Here is a 20,176-nt window from a genome sequence, read left to right on the forward strand (position 1 = left end):
CATGGTGCTGCAAAAGTCAAGCTACGTCTAGTTCACTCCTGTTTGTGTCCAGAGAATGCTGGTTTTATGCATATTATGACTTTATAAATGACAGAAATGTAATCAAAGCAAGCTTCTTGTGTAAAATACTTTCATATAAATCTATCTGTTAAAAACAGACATTTTTGGAAATGACAGAATATCATTTCAAGGCAAATCATAGTTTCCTGATATTAACAGTTGTGGCCTGAGAGTAAGAAATTGTCTCTATGCTGATAAATACGCAGAATTCAAGCTATCAAATTTCTATACATAATTAATGCAACTGTGGATGGAGAGGCCCACCTGGGAGTCTGTGGATTTCTACATTATTTATAATCTTGAAACTGACCATGGGCACATTTTTTCTTCCCAGCTGCTGCTTGCTTTTCTAATGCCACTGCATGGATTGTCTTCCTGCAGTATTTCAATAGTGGTGCAAAGATTATCTAGACCACATAACGTTTCCAGCATGAAGTAATAGCGTTCCAGGTAATTCTGAGCCACTTCCTTCAGAGACTACTGGCCTGAGCCCAATTCTACAGCTCTTACTTAAGTCATAAATGGAGCCTCACTGTCTCAAGTACATCCTTTGATCACTTACATAAAGGAGGAAATTTATTTGTGGGGTCATATTTTTGCAAACATCACCATCTTACCGTTGATGAAAGTTAGTTATAAAATGGGATTCGGAAGTCAAAGTAGCCATACAAAAAGTGTTTTTCCTCTTTAAAAAAAAAAAAAAGACCCATACCTTTCGTTTTGAAGGCAAAGTTACATAACTTGCAAACATAAGGCCGGACGTCTGTGTGAGTGCGGATATGCTTTTTGAGCATGCTTGGCTTCTTACAGCGAATCCCACATTCTTCACAAATGTACTTTCCACGACCACGTCCTCTGACATATACATAATCTTCATTTGACTTATACCTATTTAAAAAAGGAGAATCCAGCATGTTTTCAAATACTTTAGCACATTAGATAATCAACCCAAAAGCTAATCATATGCATGGCAAATTTTTATGAGGGGCTTTTAGGATTACTCAACTTTACTTCCAGAAAGCCTGTGAAATTTATGTAGTAAATGCCTGGAAGAACTAGATAACAGATTTGACCTTGTAAGCATAATGTAATTTTTTTTCCTACATGGAGTTCAACATGGAATTGGCTCTTCTATTAAGCAGAAATCTATGGACATGGTATAGATGTTCAAACAGACTTATATAAGCCTCAAAGAGTTACAGAGCTATGCCTTACTACTTTTGGATTCTAGTGAAACTTCCAACCAAGAAACATCCAAAAAGGTATAGCAACATATTCAAATCATCATATATCATTAACATGACATCATTTAAGACGTGTATGCACAACACACATACCGCTCTAAATTTGCTAAAATTAATATAACTGTAATAGAATTCTTCTTTACAAGTTTCTACTCTATTTTTAAAATCTTGGCACATGAGTGTCTCAGGCTTACAGACTGAGCTGAGCTCACCAACTGTTGTCTACAGATTTGATCTGCTCTTCCCGAGGACTACGAATCTTTACTAAAGTGGAGTCTGTTTCAAGTGATGTCTGGAGGGTACTATTACATAATAGAAACTAGAGATTCAATCGAATTTGCATTTGTCTCCGGAAGGATTTAATTGGGAAGTCTGAAAAGATTTCTAAGTTTAATCAAGCCAGTTAGATGAACAAAGTTTAGGTATTCTCTGTGAAAATCAACAGAAGAAAGCTATCCAGTGCTCAACAGTCACATTTTGTTTAGAATACAGTGAAAAAGTCCAGCAGTATTTTATTAAATAATTAAATAAATATCATTATCTTTTAAGTCACAGCTAGGTTAGAATTATGGGTCTAATGTCATTCTTGGAAAAATATTCCTTTTGAGGAGTTCCTTTTATAACTTCAAATGGTAAACTGACATACAAAATGCCCTAATTCACTTAAAGGCACTAGATTTCCAGGTTTTTGTTTTTTAACATCCTAAGAACATTGTAAACTTGACTATTTGTCCTAGTTAATCCATCATCGGGAATAAAAGCAGGTTCAATTTAATGGATCCAATGCACTGAAGGATTTTTAAGAGAGAAAATCCATCCGCATATTTAAATACAACTCTGCTATGGATGCTATTTAATCTTAATATGATCCACTTTTTGGTTAGTACCAATCCAGGGGAGAATTAAGTAGTATCAAAGATATGACTAGTTAACTTTGCATACTTTTTGCTCCCTTAAATCTGTCCCTTTTTACAGGAAGTTTTTAATGTCAACTTCTCCTTCAAAACTTTATCTTTTGTCTCACATCACCTTTTGTAATAAAACAGAAAAGAACCTAAAGATGCAAAATGTCTTTTACTTTTTAATTTCACTATTCTCTGCACCTAACTAGATGAAATCACCTAAGGAATATAGAATAAAACAAATAATTCCACAGAAAAGTAGCTTTCTTTAGGGAAGGATATTTTAAGTTTATTTCAGCCCAACATCATAGTTGGTGGGAAATATATTTCATCTTCAAATAATATCATTTTATTTTGAAGTCTGAGCTGATTAATTCCAGAATGAAAATAAAAAGTAAAATTATGTAGAAAATACATTTGTATGTTAGAAAAATCTGTACAAACAAATAGTTACCATTCAACGGTTCTGTAGATCCATGAATCTGCTTGGAATGAGAATTAATGGGTTTTGAAAAAATAATTAAAAGGGTATGTTTAATAAAATTACTAAATATGAATTATATAAGAAACACATACACTTAAAAAAATTGCTCAGTAATACCAAATTTTTTTTTTTAAGTCATCACTTTGCAATCATCAGAATATGACTTGGTAATACACTGCTTGGAATGAGCACCCAGTCAACACCAGGAAGAAGCTGGGTCACAGATTAAGCCAAGATTGAAACTTAGCCCATCACACGGGGCAATGCAAGGAGGAAAAAATGAAATATGGGCACAAGGCCTTTGGACCATCGAAACACAGCCAGAAAACATTCACATACACTTTGTCACTGTGTCCTTTGTTAGTGGAGTTGGGCTCCCCAAAGCATAGAGTAACTGAAGGTCTCGCTAATCTAGTACAAGTGCACTGCTATAGAGAAGACTGCTGAATGAAAGAGGGCTGATTCAGTCACTGGGACTTCTCAGTCTCTGAGGAAAGATAAAATCTATGTTTCTCTTGTTTGTGTTAAAAGGTGAGGGGGTGTCACAAAATATTTAGACAAGCTTCATGACTACATACAACTGTGGTTTTAGTGATGAAAATACTAGACGTCCATCCAAAGAGGGCCAAACATAAGAGGCAACCAACTTGAATCATCAATCTCCAAACTAGTAATCTATGTGAGAAATTTATATTTTATATCACAAAACACTTAACTTTCTATAAGTCAAACATTATTCCGTCCTCTAAATATAATAGGAATAAATTGATGCTCATGGAAATATTTAAATTATAAACCTGTTGTACAGATAAGCCTATTTACATCATAGTCCCCTAAATAGTATTAATGTACTTTAAAATATTTTAATTGTGAAAACAAATGTCTGTTTTTTTCCTCCCACTGACTGGATTGAAGATACATTTCTATCGAAATCTAAAACTAGACATTACATGTATGTGTAATGTTTCTTAACTATGCAGGTAACGAAGTCATTGAACCTCATTACTTGTGTTTCCACAACTTAGAGTTTGACATTTAAAAAGGAATTCCTAAAGAGAGAGAACTGTCACAGACTAGAGGAATTTGGAGAAACATGACAACTAATGCAATGTGGTACCCGGGCTTAGATCCTGGAGCAGGATGAAAGTGGTGAAATCCAGAAGTGATGAAGCCTGGAGTTTAGGTAATAATAAAAGCAATAAAACAAACAAATTAACTAGTTCTTAAGATTACACATGAGTGTGCATGATGGCGTTTTTGTAAGCACAGAATAAAAATATGTCCATTAATAACAATATACTCATTAAAATATTAAAGAATAAACTTTCAAGGTTCTACCAATTTAGTTGATTTTATACTAAATTAGAGGCATGAAGGTCTAAAGCAGAGGCTGAAATCATACAATATAGGGATATTTTCATTAAAAGTGAGTCTCGAAAGCAAGGAGATGAACTCATTATCTATTACCAACCAGACTTCAGAAACGTGAACAGAAAAGTAGTTTGCTTCACACTTCTAACCCGAGTAGATACAAAGTTTTCCATGCAGACATTCGGCACCAACTGCTCTGACTTAAAACTGTATAGTTTGCATTTGCACTTATGTTTCCTTACCCTCCTTCAAAGATTTTAATTCGGATTGGCTCAGTGTGTTTGGATCCAATATCTTTATCTCCATGAATATCTCCTTTCCCTCTTTCCTTTAAGATATTTCCCACTAGTTTCCTTTCTAGTTTGCTGCCAAATAAAAAGGACGCATCAGGTTTTATCTGTAGGACAAAAAGAGAGAATCATTTCATATGCTTTCTCTGTGACAGAGAGGAAGCCCACAAATCTAGCTTTTCTGCGATCTCTGAAAATTAGCCTAAATTCCACTCTAAAAGGCCACAACCTGGTTACATAAAAAAAGGAACAATAAAGATAGAATCAGAAAAGAATGACAGTGTCTACTGAATAAATTCAACATTTTGTTAAAAAAATTTATTTTATCACTTACATTGTGCCAACACTAATAAAAACTTTAAAAACACGCCTTATATTCTAAAGTAGCAATTAATGCCATCTTTACTAAGGAAATATTTTCAAAAATTATTGAAGGAAAATGGTAACTGAAATAATAAAATATATTTTTAAATTCTCCATTTGCTTCTTTAATAGCTGAGCATAAATTCCAAAGTGCTCCTTATTATTTTTATAATTTTATGTTTACGGCATCAATAGTTCACTTTTTGAACAAATCAGCTGATCGCTTGGGAAAAAAAATTTAGAGAAATACATAGAAAATAAATTTTAGTAGAAAGTACTGTCAGTGGCAACTTCGGCCTCCGAAGTTGGCCGAGTTCAGTTCTGACGCCCTGCGCCTCTCCTGCCTGATTTTATCTTTCAGCGTCCACTCCTTGTTCTGTGTCCCTATTTCACAATTTCTGGAATTCCTCACGTCAAAAGAAAAGTCAATCTGCTAAGTCATTAACACAGGTTAATGGAAGGATGAGGGACCCGAAGGAACTAGCCCCTGAGGTAGAGTTTCGTGGCACCCTGGAGAAGGAGACACTTAGTGGTTGGGACCTTCCCAAGGCCTCATAACTAAGTTTGCATCAGCAGCTTCTCTCACCCACAAGCAAGTCCAGCGCTGCAGAGGACGCCCCCCAACTCTGACCTCTGTTTCATTTGCATTTTTGGACCGTACGTCCTTCACTATGTATTCTGCTCAGCAATCATATCCACAACACAGAAAGCTTTCAGAATGCTATCCGTTACCTGAGCGAACTGCTTCCAAGCACTTGATGATGTAAGCTTGCCGGTTCCAGGCCTGTGCATAGCAGCCAGAGTATAAATTTCTGCAGTAATTTTTTGCTTGGACCTCAGAAGAGCCAGAGTGGTCTTGGTGTTCAATCCCGATGGGTTTGGGTTACAGGAACTAATGCACCATGAAGCATAAACCGAGGATTTGAAGGTGGCCTGTTGCACGTAATTGGGTTTTGTATAATTCAAGAAGCACCAACTCACAGTAGTTGTTGTCCGCAGACTGGGAAACTGAAGAATCTGCTGGAAATCTGCCACGTCCGTGAAAAGAAAAGTTGAGTTTGCCACTTTCCCGCTTGGCCCAGAGGCCATGTGGACCAGCATGCCAACAGGTAGCTTCTGACCTCGTCCCTGCTCTTCAAGCTGACCGTCTCCCTGTGGCAACAAGGAACTCTGCGGGCTCATACTCATATCAGAGGCTGTCTCATCAATATCTAACTCATCGGAGGACTCTTTGCTTTCAAAAGGCCCACTGGACTTCTGCCCGAGAGAGGGTGCCCTGGAGCTGGGCGAGAACGGCTCCCTCGAGGGCATGCTGGCAGATGGATGGTCTTGAGATGAGGAGGGGGACAGTGAGGAAAAGGAAGATGACCCCGACTGCAAGCCATCCTTTGGCTCAGAAGCACAGCCTTGTCGAACCAGCTGGGGCTTCTGTGGGCGGGAGAGGTCCTTTTTGATATCTGAGTTGGTTAGCTCCACAGCACTAAGCTCCTCAACGATCTGTCCATACATCTTTTCTTCCTTGACCCTTTTCTGCTGCTTCGTTTCCATGAAGAGTTCTAGGCTGCTGGCTGGAGAAAGCATTCGCTTGCTCCCTCCCAGGCTGGCGACGCCGTCAGAGGTGGAAGGTAAGCATAAGGGAATTGAGGATTCTAAGCCAAGAGGTAAGGTCTGAGGTACTTTCCAGATGGGGTATTTTTCCAAGCCTGCGTGCTGCCCCAGCACCTGGGCAATGTTAAACCCTATCCCTTGCATGGTCGCGTTGGTTACCAGTGTTCTTTGGGTCATATTTTCATCAACTTTGCATATGACAATCGCAGGACTGTTCTGCCCAAGTATCTGAGAAATGCTTGTGTACATGACACTTCCGTAGGATGGGACGTGGGTCTGGATCCTAACAGGAACCACTGTTCCCGGCAAGGACTGTAAAGGCCCAGCGTTGGCCAAGGCGAAATCTTCTTGAAGAACCTGCTCAGAGGGAGTGTCAACTGACTTGGTGCTCTGGTCCGACGGAAACTTTGGAAGAAAGTTCTTCGAGTGCAGCCCTGATGTGCCTGAATAACACGGGTAAGTTTGCTCTTTCGCGTGTGCATACTCAGGGGCTTTCTTTCCAGAGTGCTCTGCAGCGTGCTCTAAGGGGTAGCTAGGATGAATCTCTGCCTGGAAAGAAGGCTTGCCATAGCTCTTCTGCGGGTGCGGTGCAAGGGGGTGTGGGAAGTGGGCCTGCCACCAGGGAGGCTGCTGAGCTGGTAGATGAACCATACAAACAGTAGGATATTGAAACTGAAACAAGGCATTCTGGATTGGAGAAAATGGAATCGTCTCTTGATGTGGAAATAAATGCGGCTGTTCAGACAAGTGCTTGCTTGAGATATAGGATGTCGGTTGTATCAAGGGATTCCTCAGCGATTCCTGACTGTCCAGGTGCATGACCTGTTGTTGGGCTAGGTGGAGAGGTCCTGAGCTCAGCTGGGCACAAGGACCCACGACTTGCTTCCCTGGGTCCTCTGCCTGGAGAGGAGGCAGCATGGAGGACGGGGCATGGTGCCATGTGGACCTGAGGCCAGCGTGCAGATGCTCTATCTGCTCCTGCTTTACGCCCAGATCCGTCCCGGCCTCGCCCTGGGCAATCTCGGGAGAGCCACTGAAGGAAGCCTGACGCACCAGGAAGCACTTCTTCCTTTCCCGTGATGGGGACAACGTGGAGGTCGACGCCCCTGCCACTGGAGCGTGGGACAGATTCCCATAATCAAACGATTTGCTCCGAATTTCTGGGACTTCAGTTGGGTGAGGGCAAGGCATCTGCTCGGACGAGCAGCGTCGCATCTCCTTTTGGTGGTGGTGGCCTGGGACAGACAGTGAGTATGAACCGGCGGGGACAGTCAAAAACTCCGAATGCTTCCCAAACTCATCTTGCTTACCAGATGCAGCAAGCTTAATGGTTTCCTCTCTTTCAAAAGACATCGAGAAGCTGGAGCTATGGGACAAGTTGCTTTCCTGACTGGGGCTGCGCGAGAGGCCCGTGCCTGTGGACTCAAAGCTGGACTCTCCCGACGAGTGCTCCATGTCTGCGAGCCGCAGACGCTTCTTTTTGGGCGGCAGCTTTTCAGCCGGGAGCTGGGAAAGGGTCTCGCTTCTCTGGGGCCACTGAAATTCCTCCACAGGCTTCTCTGGCTCTTTGCTCTGGGCTTCTTTCTCCTTCTCCGGTTTATCGGGCTCCTCAGTCACGCGAATCTCAGGGACCTGAATGTTGTGCTGGCGAACCAGCCTGGGCTGTGCGTGGTAGGACGGCTGCTGAACTTGCTGAGAAGGGGACGGTTTCCCCCCACTGTCGGTGCTGTCCCCCAAGGGAGCCCACTCCGGACTCACAGGGGCTTCCGAAATCTCACTGTCACAGGTCTCAGAAGGGGAAGGGGCTTTATCCTGTGCACTAGCCACCAGTTCAGATGACTCAGACCTTTCGAATGAATTGGGTCGGCTCAGCGAGTTTGTGTGTTGAATCACAGAAATCACATTTCCCGGCGGTTTCCTGCCCCCTAGGTCTGACATCTTGTCTGGATCAGTGGCTGAAGGTGACTCCTCGGACCCAAGAGATGGACTTCCGGATTGCAGCTGGGGTCGACATGGGTCAAAGCGCTCAGAGTAACCATGAGAAGGGTTCTCATGCCCGGCCATGGCAAATCCACCTCTCACACCTTCCTGCATCTGCAATTTGGGGTCATAATCTGAAGTCATTATGCCCATGGGAGTGCTTACGACACTGCTGCAAATCATGGGGGTGTCCTCCTCATCTCCCACACTCTTCTCTTTCCGGCGTTTCCTATTTTCACATGTAGTTCCAAACATGGTTGGCACTCCCTGCGATGGCACTGAAGGATCCATAAAATATTCTCCGCCATGTTTTAAAGAGCTTAAGCAGGAGATGTCCCTATAGCTTTGCTTTGGTGTCTCAGAGTCTTCCCACTTCTTATAGGGTTTCCGGCAGACATCATAGTCATACCCAACTCTGTCCCCAGGAATCAGTTTCTTTTCCTTCAAGGATGAACCTGAGATGCTCTTTAACATCCTGCCATGGTGCTCCGCCTCCACGTGCCCCTCCTGTACAGAAGACAGTTCAAATGCAGCTTGTCTTCTTAACATGCGCTGAGGGGGTATTCCTACCGTCCCTGGATAGAACACATCATCGGAACCAGACATCCTTTCATCAAATGAGTGACTTCCTCTCAAAGAAGGAGGAATGCTCAGATTAGTTGCTGAAGAAGTTGGCATTGAGTTGCTTCGAATAAGGGGTGAAGAGTCCACGGGAGCTTCTAAGAGAACTGGGTTGCTGCTTTGGAAATTTGCAGGATAAAGTTTTCCTTCGCTCCTGACAGATGGTGGAACAGTCTGGGATTGTCTAGACTCGCTGTTGAATTTAGTGGATTTCAGCATGCTTGTCTGAATGGGGTCAATTTCACCTTTGCTTGGGATCAGCTGTGAAACAGGATCTTCAAACATCTTGACCTCTAACCTGGTGTTGACATGAGGTAATGGTTCCATCATACCCTTCCTACCCATCGTGGCACGCTCCTGACTCGCGGTTGTAACACTGAGTGTGTTTCTGGGACTAAGCCGGCAGTATTTTCCAAAGATGATTTCTTCATAAGACTTTGCATTTGTGTTTGGAGGGCTTATTTGCTGCTCTGCGCTTTCTGAGCGAGAAAAGTAACCAGAGTCAGTGCTTCCTTTGCTGTGCGGGCTCAGAAGGTTTAGAGATGGCTCAGAATCTTGTCCTTTTTTCTCTGACAGTCTTAGTGCAAGTTTCTGTTTCACTGTGTGAGAATCATCAGCCTTAGTATTTAAAGTCGGATTAGATAGCATATCGGAGCCAAAATACTGAGAGCTTTCATTAGGTAAAGGAATCCCGCTCTTGGGAATAATCAGAATCGGCACCTTCATCGGACCTCCCAGTGATTCCTCCAGGGACCCGCGGTAGCCCCCTCTGCTGGCAATATCCAGTGGGATTGGTGGACCAGGACTCATTTTGTCAGAAGCCTCAACGAATAGAGAGCTCTCCTCATCTGTGTCTGTACTCTGTTCACCGTCTGAATGTATTTCTGCTTCTACATCAATAAAACCAGCCTCTAGGTCCAATTTAGATACAGCTGACTCTGTGAAAGGGACTAATCCTGCCTTAATTGCATGGGCATGTGACTTCCTGTGCTTGTACAAATTGCTCTTTGTCTTGAAAGAGAAACCACAAGGTATACATGGATATGGCCGCTCACCAGTATGGGACCTGATGTGTTTTTTCAGCACGCTTGGTTTGGCACACGCCCTGCTGCAGTAAGGGCAAATGTACTTGCCAGGCTTCTTGGGTTTGTGCTCTTTCTTGTGAGCATCTTCTGACTGTTCGATACTTTTCTGGGAGTATTGGCTAAAAGCAGGGTTCAGACTTGAAATCTTTTTTCTGGGATAACCACCGCTGTGGCCATGGATAGGAAAAGGAAATAGGTCCTCAGAGGCAATAGACGGCAACGGGCCAGGGAAAAGCCACGGGGGGCCCTCAAGGCTCTGATGGGCCTTGCCGCTGTGCATGACACCCTGTGGCAATGAGTGCTGAGGGAAAGAGAGTGAATGTTGGCATGAATAAGGACTCGGACGGTGTGGTGGGTATTGCTTCTCTGGGACTTGCTGTGTCATTTCACTAGGGGAGGCCAGTTTCCCGGAACCGAAGAGTTGTGCTGATGCTGTGTTCCCAATTTGCTCTGGATCTATTTGTGGTTGCCGCTGACCTTCTTGACTGCCAAAAGTGCTCATCTTAATAACGGCTGATTGTTCTTGTCTCCATCTACCTGATGCTTTATCAGTTTCTCCAGACCTTGAGGTAGCTTTTTGTCCTAGAGCTGTGTCCCCAGTGTCCATTTTGTTACACAAGGTCTTAAGTGCTAGTTCTCTTGAAAGTCGTGCAGACTCATGGAGCGTCTCCAAAGCTGTGCTTTTCAAAGCTGGCTTGTTTCCATGTTCCAGGGTGTCTGCAAGCTTGCTGAGTGCCCCTCCTCGTTGGAACCTTCCACACCCACCCCGCAGTCTGTGGGCAATGGCAACGTCCTCGGGCCGGGGCTATGACACAGTTCTCTCCATTGTACAAGTGTCCATCCAAAAGCTAAGTGCAAATCCAGGAGATTTCTTATGGCATTTGAGTATCTTCGACCAGGATGGAATTGGGATGATGAATAGTTTAGGAGAAAGTTTTTCCATCAACTAGTTCAATTGCCAGTTTTGCTAAGATAAAATGATCTGTGGGAAAAAAAAGAAAAAAGAAAAAAGAAACAGGAAACACAAAGAGAGTGTCATAAGAGTTATCAAGGAAGAAACCAAAACCAATCCAAAATAAGTAGGCTAAAATTGGATAAATCAAAAACGATTTTTATGCCAATGAACTTTTTTTGTAGCTGTTACATTCATTCCTCAATTAAAGGATATTAAAATCAAACTTAGCATTAAGTCATAAGCATAAATCTCTTCAATACTTGAATTGTGGTCATCTTTTAAATATGCCTTAATTTTGGTTAGAAAAGAATTGAAAGAAAACCTTTTGATAAATATTATTTATGAAGTCATAAAAAATTTTAAAGCCATCATTAAATAAATTGAGAGCTATTTCTAACCAAGTTTTATGACTCACATGTTGAAGTATATGACTTATTGCTCTACATAGATATATGTTATACATTAATACAAAATATATATTCATAAATATTTAATGTAATTACATGAATGTAATATATAAATGCATTAAATCATATGCAATATAGATATATTTTATAGCTTAAAAACAGTGATTAGTAGAGCTAGACTAAGGCTCTAAGAATCAAAGACAGTTCCAGAACTTTGGAAAAGGCAGAAAGTGAATCTAAACATAAATTATATTTTAAAATTACAAAACCTTCATAATATAGGGAAAAAGATATATTTGGGGGCAGTTAAAAAATGTAATGATTACCTGAATGGTTTAGAGTTTTCATGGGCATGATTGTCTTGACACTTCCTGGGTAGGAAATAAATCCAGTTAGAAAAAAGTGTTCCATTCAATCACAACATTGCTGTATACAAATGTCAATTTAAAGTTCATTATTTATAGAGCTCACAATGCTATGTACCTAAAAAAAAAAAAAAAAGAAAGCAAGTAACTTCTTTAGAACACACTACACTAAAACTGTAAACCTTACATTGATACAGTCCAAAATTAGCTCTGAGAAAATGTTATAAAAACTTCCGAGTAATAGCTTCTAAGATATAAGATTATTATATCAAAACACCTTAGTTTTTTTTTTTGTTTGTTTGTTTTTGAAACAATTAGCCTTGTTCCAATGCTTTAGATAGTAAAAATTTTAAAATAGAGTTTTTTTTTAAAAAAATTGAATCTATAGATTTGAATATTTAAAAGAATACATTTCCTTTTTTGGAAACACACATCACAGGAAATAAAGGCGTTCTCTAGATCAGGGGTCCCCAATCCCCGGGTAGCAGACTGGTACCAGTCCATGGCTGTTAGGAACTGGGCCACACAGCAGGAGCTGAGCGGCAGGCCAGAGAGCAAAGGGTCATCTATCTGTATTTGCAGCTGCTCTTAAGCGCTAGCATCACCACCTCAGCATCTCCTCTGATCATCAGGCATTAGATTCTCATAGGAGCACCAGTCCCTGGTGTCAAAAAGGTTGGGACCACTGCTCTAGATGCCTGTGAATGATTCAGGAAAACCTGACAACTTAGAAACCATTAGATTTTAAGTGAATATTCAACTTCTATAAGTGAATGGCCAATATAGTACCCAGAGGATTCTGAGAACTTCAATGCTAATTTTATCAATTATGAAAGCTGAGATGTTTGCTTAATAGGAAATATGGCAGTGCTCATCAAAGTAAGAAAGCTCATGCCTTTGACCCAGAAATTCCGTTGCTGGAAATGTATCCTTAGAGATGTACCTTCACAAGTGCACAAAGATACGTGTGCAAGGATTGCTTAAATAAATTATGGCTCCATCATACACCAGCCATTTAAAAAGAAATGAAGTACAGTTATAAGTACAGATATAGAAGTTCATTCAGAAGAGACTAACAGTGAATGTAAGACATGCTTATTGCACCCTAGGATGTAGCTAACAATCCCATTTGTATAAGATAGCAACAGGAGTTAAACAGAAAATTCCTTTGAGGATGCCAAACAGATTTAACAGCAGTTAAATCACAGAATTAGAACCAAGGGTCAGAGGAAGGGGCAGGAAAGGATTTCTACTTGTCACCTTACAACTTTTGATGATTTTTATTTTTGTTTATTTTGTTAATATGAGCATATTCATCTTTTTAAATAAAATATTGGTTAAGAAAAAAAGATGCAAATGTATTGCAATATCCCAAACTAAAACTCAAGCACTGGTCTTATTTCCATGTCCAAATTGCTCTCTAATAGAGAATGCTACTGTGATGATCATAATAGAATTACCTTTAAAAAAGGGAAAGGAACATGGAAATTTCCACAGGAACAAGACATTTTTGGAGTGATAAATCAGTATCCTCAGATACCTGTAGCAAGATATCTGTAATCAAAAGTTCCTTTTGCAAAGAGCCATACAGATTTGTAAAGCAGTCATTGGAAAAGCTAAACAAAAAGCATATTGACTTCGGTTTGTTAAAAAGTTTTACTAGTGGATTGAATTTCTTCCCCACAGTGATCCTCCCATGCATCCCCTTACAGGTAATAAGCCAAAAATTGAAAGACAAGTGATGGTCTCATAATACTTCAATGCAAACTTACTTCAGTCAGTTCCAGCAACCTTGCTAACAAGAGGAATACGCCATGTTAAACGCAAGTGGGCTTAATTTTTTTATTTAATTAACTAAGAATTTAAGGTTCATATAGACACAACCTCTGTCAGACTTTCAGAGGTGAATCACACCGTCTCAAATGGAAGTAGAATGTATTTTTAATTCAAGACAGAAACATTTGCAAGTGTTTCCTTAACTAAGAATCAGAGCTTGCACTGAATAATTTCTAAGTTACCTCTCATATTTAATCTTTTATTATGGTATTGAGCTATGCATGCAGTTTCATTGCTGGTAAACAATCATACTGGTTTTTGTTTATTGTGCATCTGCTATTGTGCTGGGTGCTGGTGTAGAAGTGTTCATATATATTACCTTATTTGATCTTCATGAAAACTCTATGCATAAGTGCTTTTACACCTATTTTACAGTTGAAAATTATATTTAAGGAAGCTGAGTGGCAGAGCTAAAATCAAATTCAGGTTTGGCTGACCTCCAAGACTACAAGGTCTAATCTCTCCCATCCACCTCTGCTGCTAAGTTTTATCACAACTTAAAATAACACATTTTCAATAATATTTTCTCCTAAATATTTTCACTTGACTTCAGTATTTCCAATGCTTGATTTTTTTATGGTCCTGACAGACTAGATAAATTTTGCATTGTTGTAGTATGAAAACTGGCCCCAAAATGCCATTTCCTAGAAACCAAATAATCCGTAATTTAAATAATGTTCAAAATGTGTGATTAAAGTTTTAACAAGGACAGCTCCTTATGAGAACATGATAAATTCTCATGACAAACAATTGTTTTACTTCGTTTCTTCAAAAGCATCAGAAGTAAAACCTTCTCTAACAAGTGAAAATTATGGATATGGTCACTTACCAATCATTGCTTTATGCAGAATTATAATTTTACTTTAAAACACTGAATTCAAGTTAAATAAGTATATAAAATTATATGAAAAATGGGATGGGAATAATAGATTTAATAATTAAATAGAATAGAATATTTTCATTGAGCAATGAGGTAATGCTTTTATAAATCAGATGGTTTCAGCTTTTATAGTTTACAGTAATAAATTAATACATTAAAACCATTACATCCTAAATAAGACATATTCAATTCTTATTTACTAAAGACATATCATATAAAACAGATACACCAAATAAAATTCATACCAAAAAAAAGCGATAGTATTTTTTCAGCTAAACATAGATCAGAAGATGAAGAAAAATGATTTACAAAAAATTCAAAAGCAGGTATTTAATGATAAGAACAAAAATGATATAGAAAATTTAGCTAATTGCTGGGTTTAAATTTTGGGAGAAGGGGCTAATCAGAAAAAGTCATATCTACTATTTTATTGAAACATCAAAATCAATTTTGCTGATACTAACATAATATCATCTTATATTCCAATAGCACTGATTATCCAAGAAGTTTTTAAAATTCAAAACTTCTATCCCAGTAAAAAACACACAGACTCAATTATACAAATAGCTTCTGTCAGGAAAATACCTTCCTTATACATTTCTAAGACATGTCTACCAAAGCTGTCCCACCATTTTATCATGAAATAAAATGATACCCTTCTGGTTGTTTGGATAGAGAGCTCTGTGTGGATCTGGGTGGGAGGTCCCAGCAATACTAGGGATCCCTCTGGTCTACATTCCTCTAAACTGTAATGTTTAAATTTTCACTTCAGTAAAAGGCTTAAGAATATTACTTAGAAATTGGAAATCATTCCTATTTCACATGAACCTTTTAGATTAGATTTTCAACATTTTTTACATGAACCTTTTCCATATTCAAAGATATTCTCTCCAACACAAACTATCTATAATTCATAAAATCACTTCTTGAAGTTTCTGAGGATTACAGAGAAAGGTAGGGGGAAGAGAAAACAAGTGATGGATCCTTTGGGGAATTTACCGATTATATTCACGAACCATTAAAAATATGAACTCTTTTCATTAATCTCTTATCCATAGTTGCTTTAACTTAGAAACTGAAACAATTCTGCAATGTAACTTGTGTGCACCACAAATCTATTACAAGACATGACTGTATCTTTATCAAACAGAAGTTAGGAGTTGAGAGTATTTTAAAGTCACTGTTGCTCTCCTTAACTTATACTCAGGGAAGAAAATTCACTTTCAAAAGCATAAGGCTTTCAGAGCTTAATGCAAGATTCGATAATGACATTTTTGTTTGTTTGTTTGTTTTGGTTAGGTGACACTTTTAATTACTTAGTAATCTAACTCTATCAACATTAGTGTGAATTCCTGAGCTTGTATTTTATTACTTAAACATGTGAAAATGCTTATAGACAAGAAAATCGTTTTTTGTTTTTTTTAGGGACCTCATATCATTATAAACCATAAATGTGCCATTGTATGTACCTGCACTTTTAGTTTAATTTTCTCAATATAAATCTAACGTGATTAATTATAGCTACGGTACTTCTCTATGTGTAAATTCACTTCATTTTTCTGTATTCTCCAATTTCATGTTAAAAGTAAATTTCCAGTTTCCCAATCAATTAAGATGTTTTTAAAAATGCAATATTAGATCAATCCTCATATGAAAATAGCCAGTTATCATTTCATTCTCTGAGATTTCTTTTTATGGTAACCAAGGCCACGCAAAGTCATTTTTGGCACCCATGGCCAACAAAGGAGAGGTATTCCAAACACAGCTTCACATTCACATTTAAAAATTTCCCCAAAGTATTTGAGTGCTACTAAAAGAGTGAGACATTTTGCTGGAGGATATGACTTTTGGGTTTCCTATGGATGGTGCTCCAGCCCATCAGAACCCTTTGGTCAGTAACAACAGGCATTATCCAGCAGGCTCGGCACATTTTCCAGAGGGGAGAAGTGTTGACAAAGCTACTACCTGCTGCACGGCTATTTTCAGTGATAATGGAACTAAAGGGACTGAGCAAAAGAGAAGAAAATGATATACCATGTGGAAGAATTGCCATTTTTCTAAAAGTGTGCCCTCTCCTTCGGCCACTTTTCACAGCCCCGCTCAAATAAATTTGGCAAGCAGTTAAATAATTTCCTCGGACAGGCCCTGAAAGGAAAGGTACAGAAACAGCCTCCTGTATGAACCCAGACAGAGGTCTCTTCAGGATGACAGCTGGGTGGGACCGGCAGGAAGGCGGCTGGCTCTGTGGATGAACCAACCCTGCAGTGTCCAGGGTTGTCAATCTGGGATCCTTTGCTTAGAAAAACACGCTTTTAGAAAAAGACTTCACCTCAGGAAATTCATCATTACTTGAATGGTGGCAAAAGTCATGTGAGCATTAAATAATAACACCCTAAATAAAAATGGATGGATAAATAGATAAAATGACTGCCAACAAACACTATTTCTCTACTTTCAATATTTTTTAATAATGAAAAAAAAATTTTTTTTTAATTAAAATGGTTATTTGGTCTTTTCTTAAGAAGAATTTGGTGGTTTAATTTGTAAGCAAATATATATCTTATGATAGTAATTACTGAAAAAAAGTTTAGAGGCCATTTCCATATATTTGCTTTTCAATTGCAGAGATAAATCACAAAATATTTTAAGAATACATGAACATCTCAGAGCATAAGTCACTACTACAAATGAGTACCGGATGAGAAATAAAGGATCTACCAAAAAACCATGACCTGTGCCAGAGACCAAGTGAATACAGACTTATTTCCACAGGATGATTAAAAAAAGGCACCTTCCTGAGAGCCTAATTCATTATAAATACTTCTTTTATTAGTAAAAAATTCCCATAACCACCTCAGTTCTCTCTAAAATAAGGAAGTCGATGATATGAGATAGATATTATATAAAACCCTGCTAAGCAATTCAGAGAACTTTTGGAGAAAAGTAAAAATATTATGGTGATCACTCTCTAATTTGACATACATCAAAATTTAATTTGATATTTAAAACCTAATAGAACATCGTACTGTTTTTTCCACACTGAGTACAATGAGGACATGGGTACAGATATTTGTATAGTTTGCATATTTAGTCAAGATATTTATGACTTATTTTGACTATGATCTGCTACTTTTAATATTTTGTCAAAAATTTTTTTTGCAATTTTTTTTTACAACTGTGATTTTATTTTTCTAGAGGAATGTTTTCCCATTATATAGCAAAAGAAATTAGGATTTACTATGAAGTAGAATTTTACATGAAAATAAACTTGACCAGAAAAGGAAAAAACTCTCTTAAATAAGGCTATCTCAATTAATAAAATTATAATTAAAAGTGGTCTATTATGAAAAACAAAATAAAACCAAACCGAACCTCTCCAACACTTTTCTCTCTAAATGGCATGTTCATTGTTTCTGCCCAGATTTGATGACAAAGTCACTTTATGTGTCAATGCATAACAGGTCAAAACTGCTTTTCAAGTTCAATGTAAAAAAACAAATAGAATAAAATAATAAATTTTAGTTATTAACCTGTTATCCTCATATCACAATACTGCATCACAACCGTCTCTGCCTTCAGTGCCAAATCTCCCCTCAGGAACTCATACACGACTTCCGGGAATCTAAAAACAAACAAGAAGATATTTTAAATGATGATACTTATAGTGAGTTTAAGAGGCACGCTTATTCTTCATAGAGACTGCCTTCTTTGAGGAAAAGAATTTGAAACCGAATCTGTCAAAAAGACTTTTCTCCTCAAGGAAAAAAAAACAGTGGTTCTCCCCCCGCCCCCACCTTTTAACATAGTCTAAATCTTTGGAATAAATATTCGTATTAAAAGAGAACTTCCTGCAACCACAAAATGAAGACAATTAGGAAAAGAATGCTGTGAGTTAAAACTTAATGTATTAGAATTAGAAATTGTGCTGCTGCAGTCTATGATATAGTTTTGCTGTAAAGCTGAGATTCTCACAAAACTTTTGGTGCATCAGAAACTAAACTCCATAGGATGAAGTCTCAGATCCTCAGAGCAAATTTTTTTTCTGTAGTTTATATCAGCCATGCTATGTTCTGTGCTAAAATTAATTTCTAAAATAGGAAGCCAAAACCAACCAAAGTAAAATCCTGATACTTAACAAATTCTAGTAAGTAACAAAAAAAGGGACATTTTTTATGCTTAGTGTTAATATTTATCCAAGTCTGATCCAAGGAAATTCACTCAAGGTCAGTCAAAATACTTAATACAAACAGATTAAACAATCAAGCATCTTAACATGGTTTCTCTCAGTATAAAATGCTCATATAAAAATATTATTATACTACCCCTGGATGGTTATTGTATACATTGTTCATTTTTGAAAATATTACTTTCTTCCAGACAAGTTGTCTTATAGGTAGGACTAAAGCATCAACAGATGACAATTAAAATGTGCCTTAATCCAATACCAGTTCATGAGACCATTAAAAGTGCTGAAAGGAAGCAGCTTGCTTTAATTGTCCCCCTATTTTCTGCACATCACTACAGCAGCACTTCAGGACACCCTGTGTACTTTAAGACATGAATCATTATAAGCAAGTGGGCCCACTCGGTTCCTCAAAAGACACAAAAGGTGCAAAAATAGCTTCTGCAATTGAAGCAAGAGCCACGTCAGCAACCAGATGAATGTGGGTGGTCAGATAAGATTCTGTTGCTGCAAAGGGCAAATTATTACGCGAATGCTAGATTAATTTTCTTTCTGAAACTTTGTTCTTCTTGCCTCAAAATCAACAATTTGTTGGCACTTAAAATGACACCTGACAAGCTCTACTATTCTCAAAGGCAAAAGCTTCATCAAAGCCCAAAGCATGATTGATTAAACACTGAAGTATTGAATAGCGGCAGTACCCTAAAAAAAATTTTATAGAACAGATTTGTTCTATAAGATAATTAATAATTAACTCAATCTATATTCTTAACAAACCAAATAGCACCTTTTCTTTTTGAAGTTCAAGTTCAAGTGTTTTAAAAAACTCACAACTGTACCTTGGCAATATGACCTAAGCTAAAATAAAGTATGGCATCCCTCAGAAAAAACTAAATCGCTGAGCTATTCTAAACTCTGAGCAAAATTCACCCAAGACACAAATGGGCCAAGATACTATAGATGTAGCTATAGATAGGGGAGAAATATTTGTACTTTTCAGGTGGCAATCCCACAATCACTGAATTAAGAGGCAAGACAGGCAAAGGAGAGCACAGTCCTCAGGAGGCCCGCACTGACACCCACTCCTTCCAACTGTGTAGCAACTGTAGACAGGCACCCAATCATCCCCAAACCCAGAAATCATCATTCCTGCTGACAGCCTCCACCAGCAAAACAGAGCAGATGGGTGCCCCCCAGATGAGTGGTGACTCTGCTTTTCCAGTCTTACTTTCCGGGACTGTGGCTATTGGAAATAAAAAACACTCGTCTCATGACATGCATATATATCTGAAGTTTTTGACTACAGACGATCCCCCTTTTCACTCAACAAGACGACTGAAAAATTATTCCTGTCACGACTCACAATTCATGACCTCTTCAATATTTGGTTTTCCTCTGAAGAACCAAAAAGCAATGGAAATGTTATACCTACATTTTACCTCACAGAAACTTCCAGGTAATTAATGTGTTATTAAAACAACGATCTAGATGATATTAACATGAAAGAAATGACACCAATTTCAGTGATTTTGCACAAGTCAT

The 20,176-nt window shown here is 38.5% G+C and overlaps 1 protein-coding gene across 10 annotated transcripts in view; it reads right to left on the reverse strand.

The window, feature by feature from the left end:
• HIVEP2 (HIVEP zinc finger 2) overlaps positions 1–20,176 on the reverse strand; it is a 180,581-nt gene that overhangs the window by 11,965 nt on the left and 148,440 nt on the right. For 9 of the 10 annotated variants that reach the window (XM_016119569.2, XM_016119566.2, XM_016119567.2 and 6 more), the window contains 5 exons: positions 17,982–18,073; positions 11,697–11,741; positions 5,447–10,990; positions 4,304–4,458; positions 773–948 (listed from right to left, as the gene is read on the reverse strand). In XM_016119569.2, the coding sequence (XP_015975055.2) occupies positions 773–948; positions 4,304–4,458; positions 5,447–10,615 (5,500 nt within the window). In that variant the 5' untranslated portion in view covers positions 10,616–10,990; positions 11,697–11,741; positions 17,982–18,073. Of the gene's footprint in view, positions 1–772; positions 949–4,303; positions 4,459–5,446; positions 10,991–11,696; positions 11,854–17,981; positions 18,074–20,176 lie in introns of all 10 variants that reach the window. The other variant, XM_016119560.2, reaches the window with a different exon arrangement.

This window comes from Rousettus aegyptiacus, unplaced genomic scaffold, assembly GCF_014176215.1.
Source record: "Rousettus aegyptiacus isolate mRouAeg1 unplaced genomic scaffold, mRouAeg1.p scaffold_m13_p_1, whole genome shotgun sequence".
Classification (NCBI taxonomy): Eukaryota; Metazoa; Chordata; class Mammalia; order Chiroptera; family Pteropodidae; genus Rousettus; species Rousettus aegyptiacus.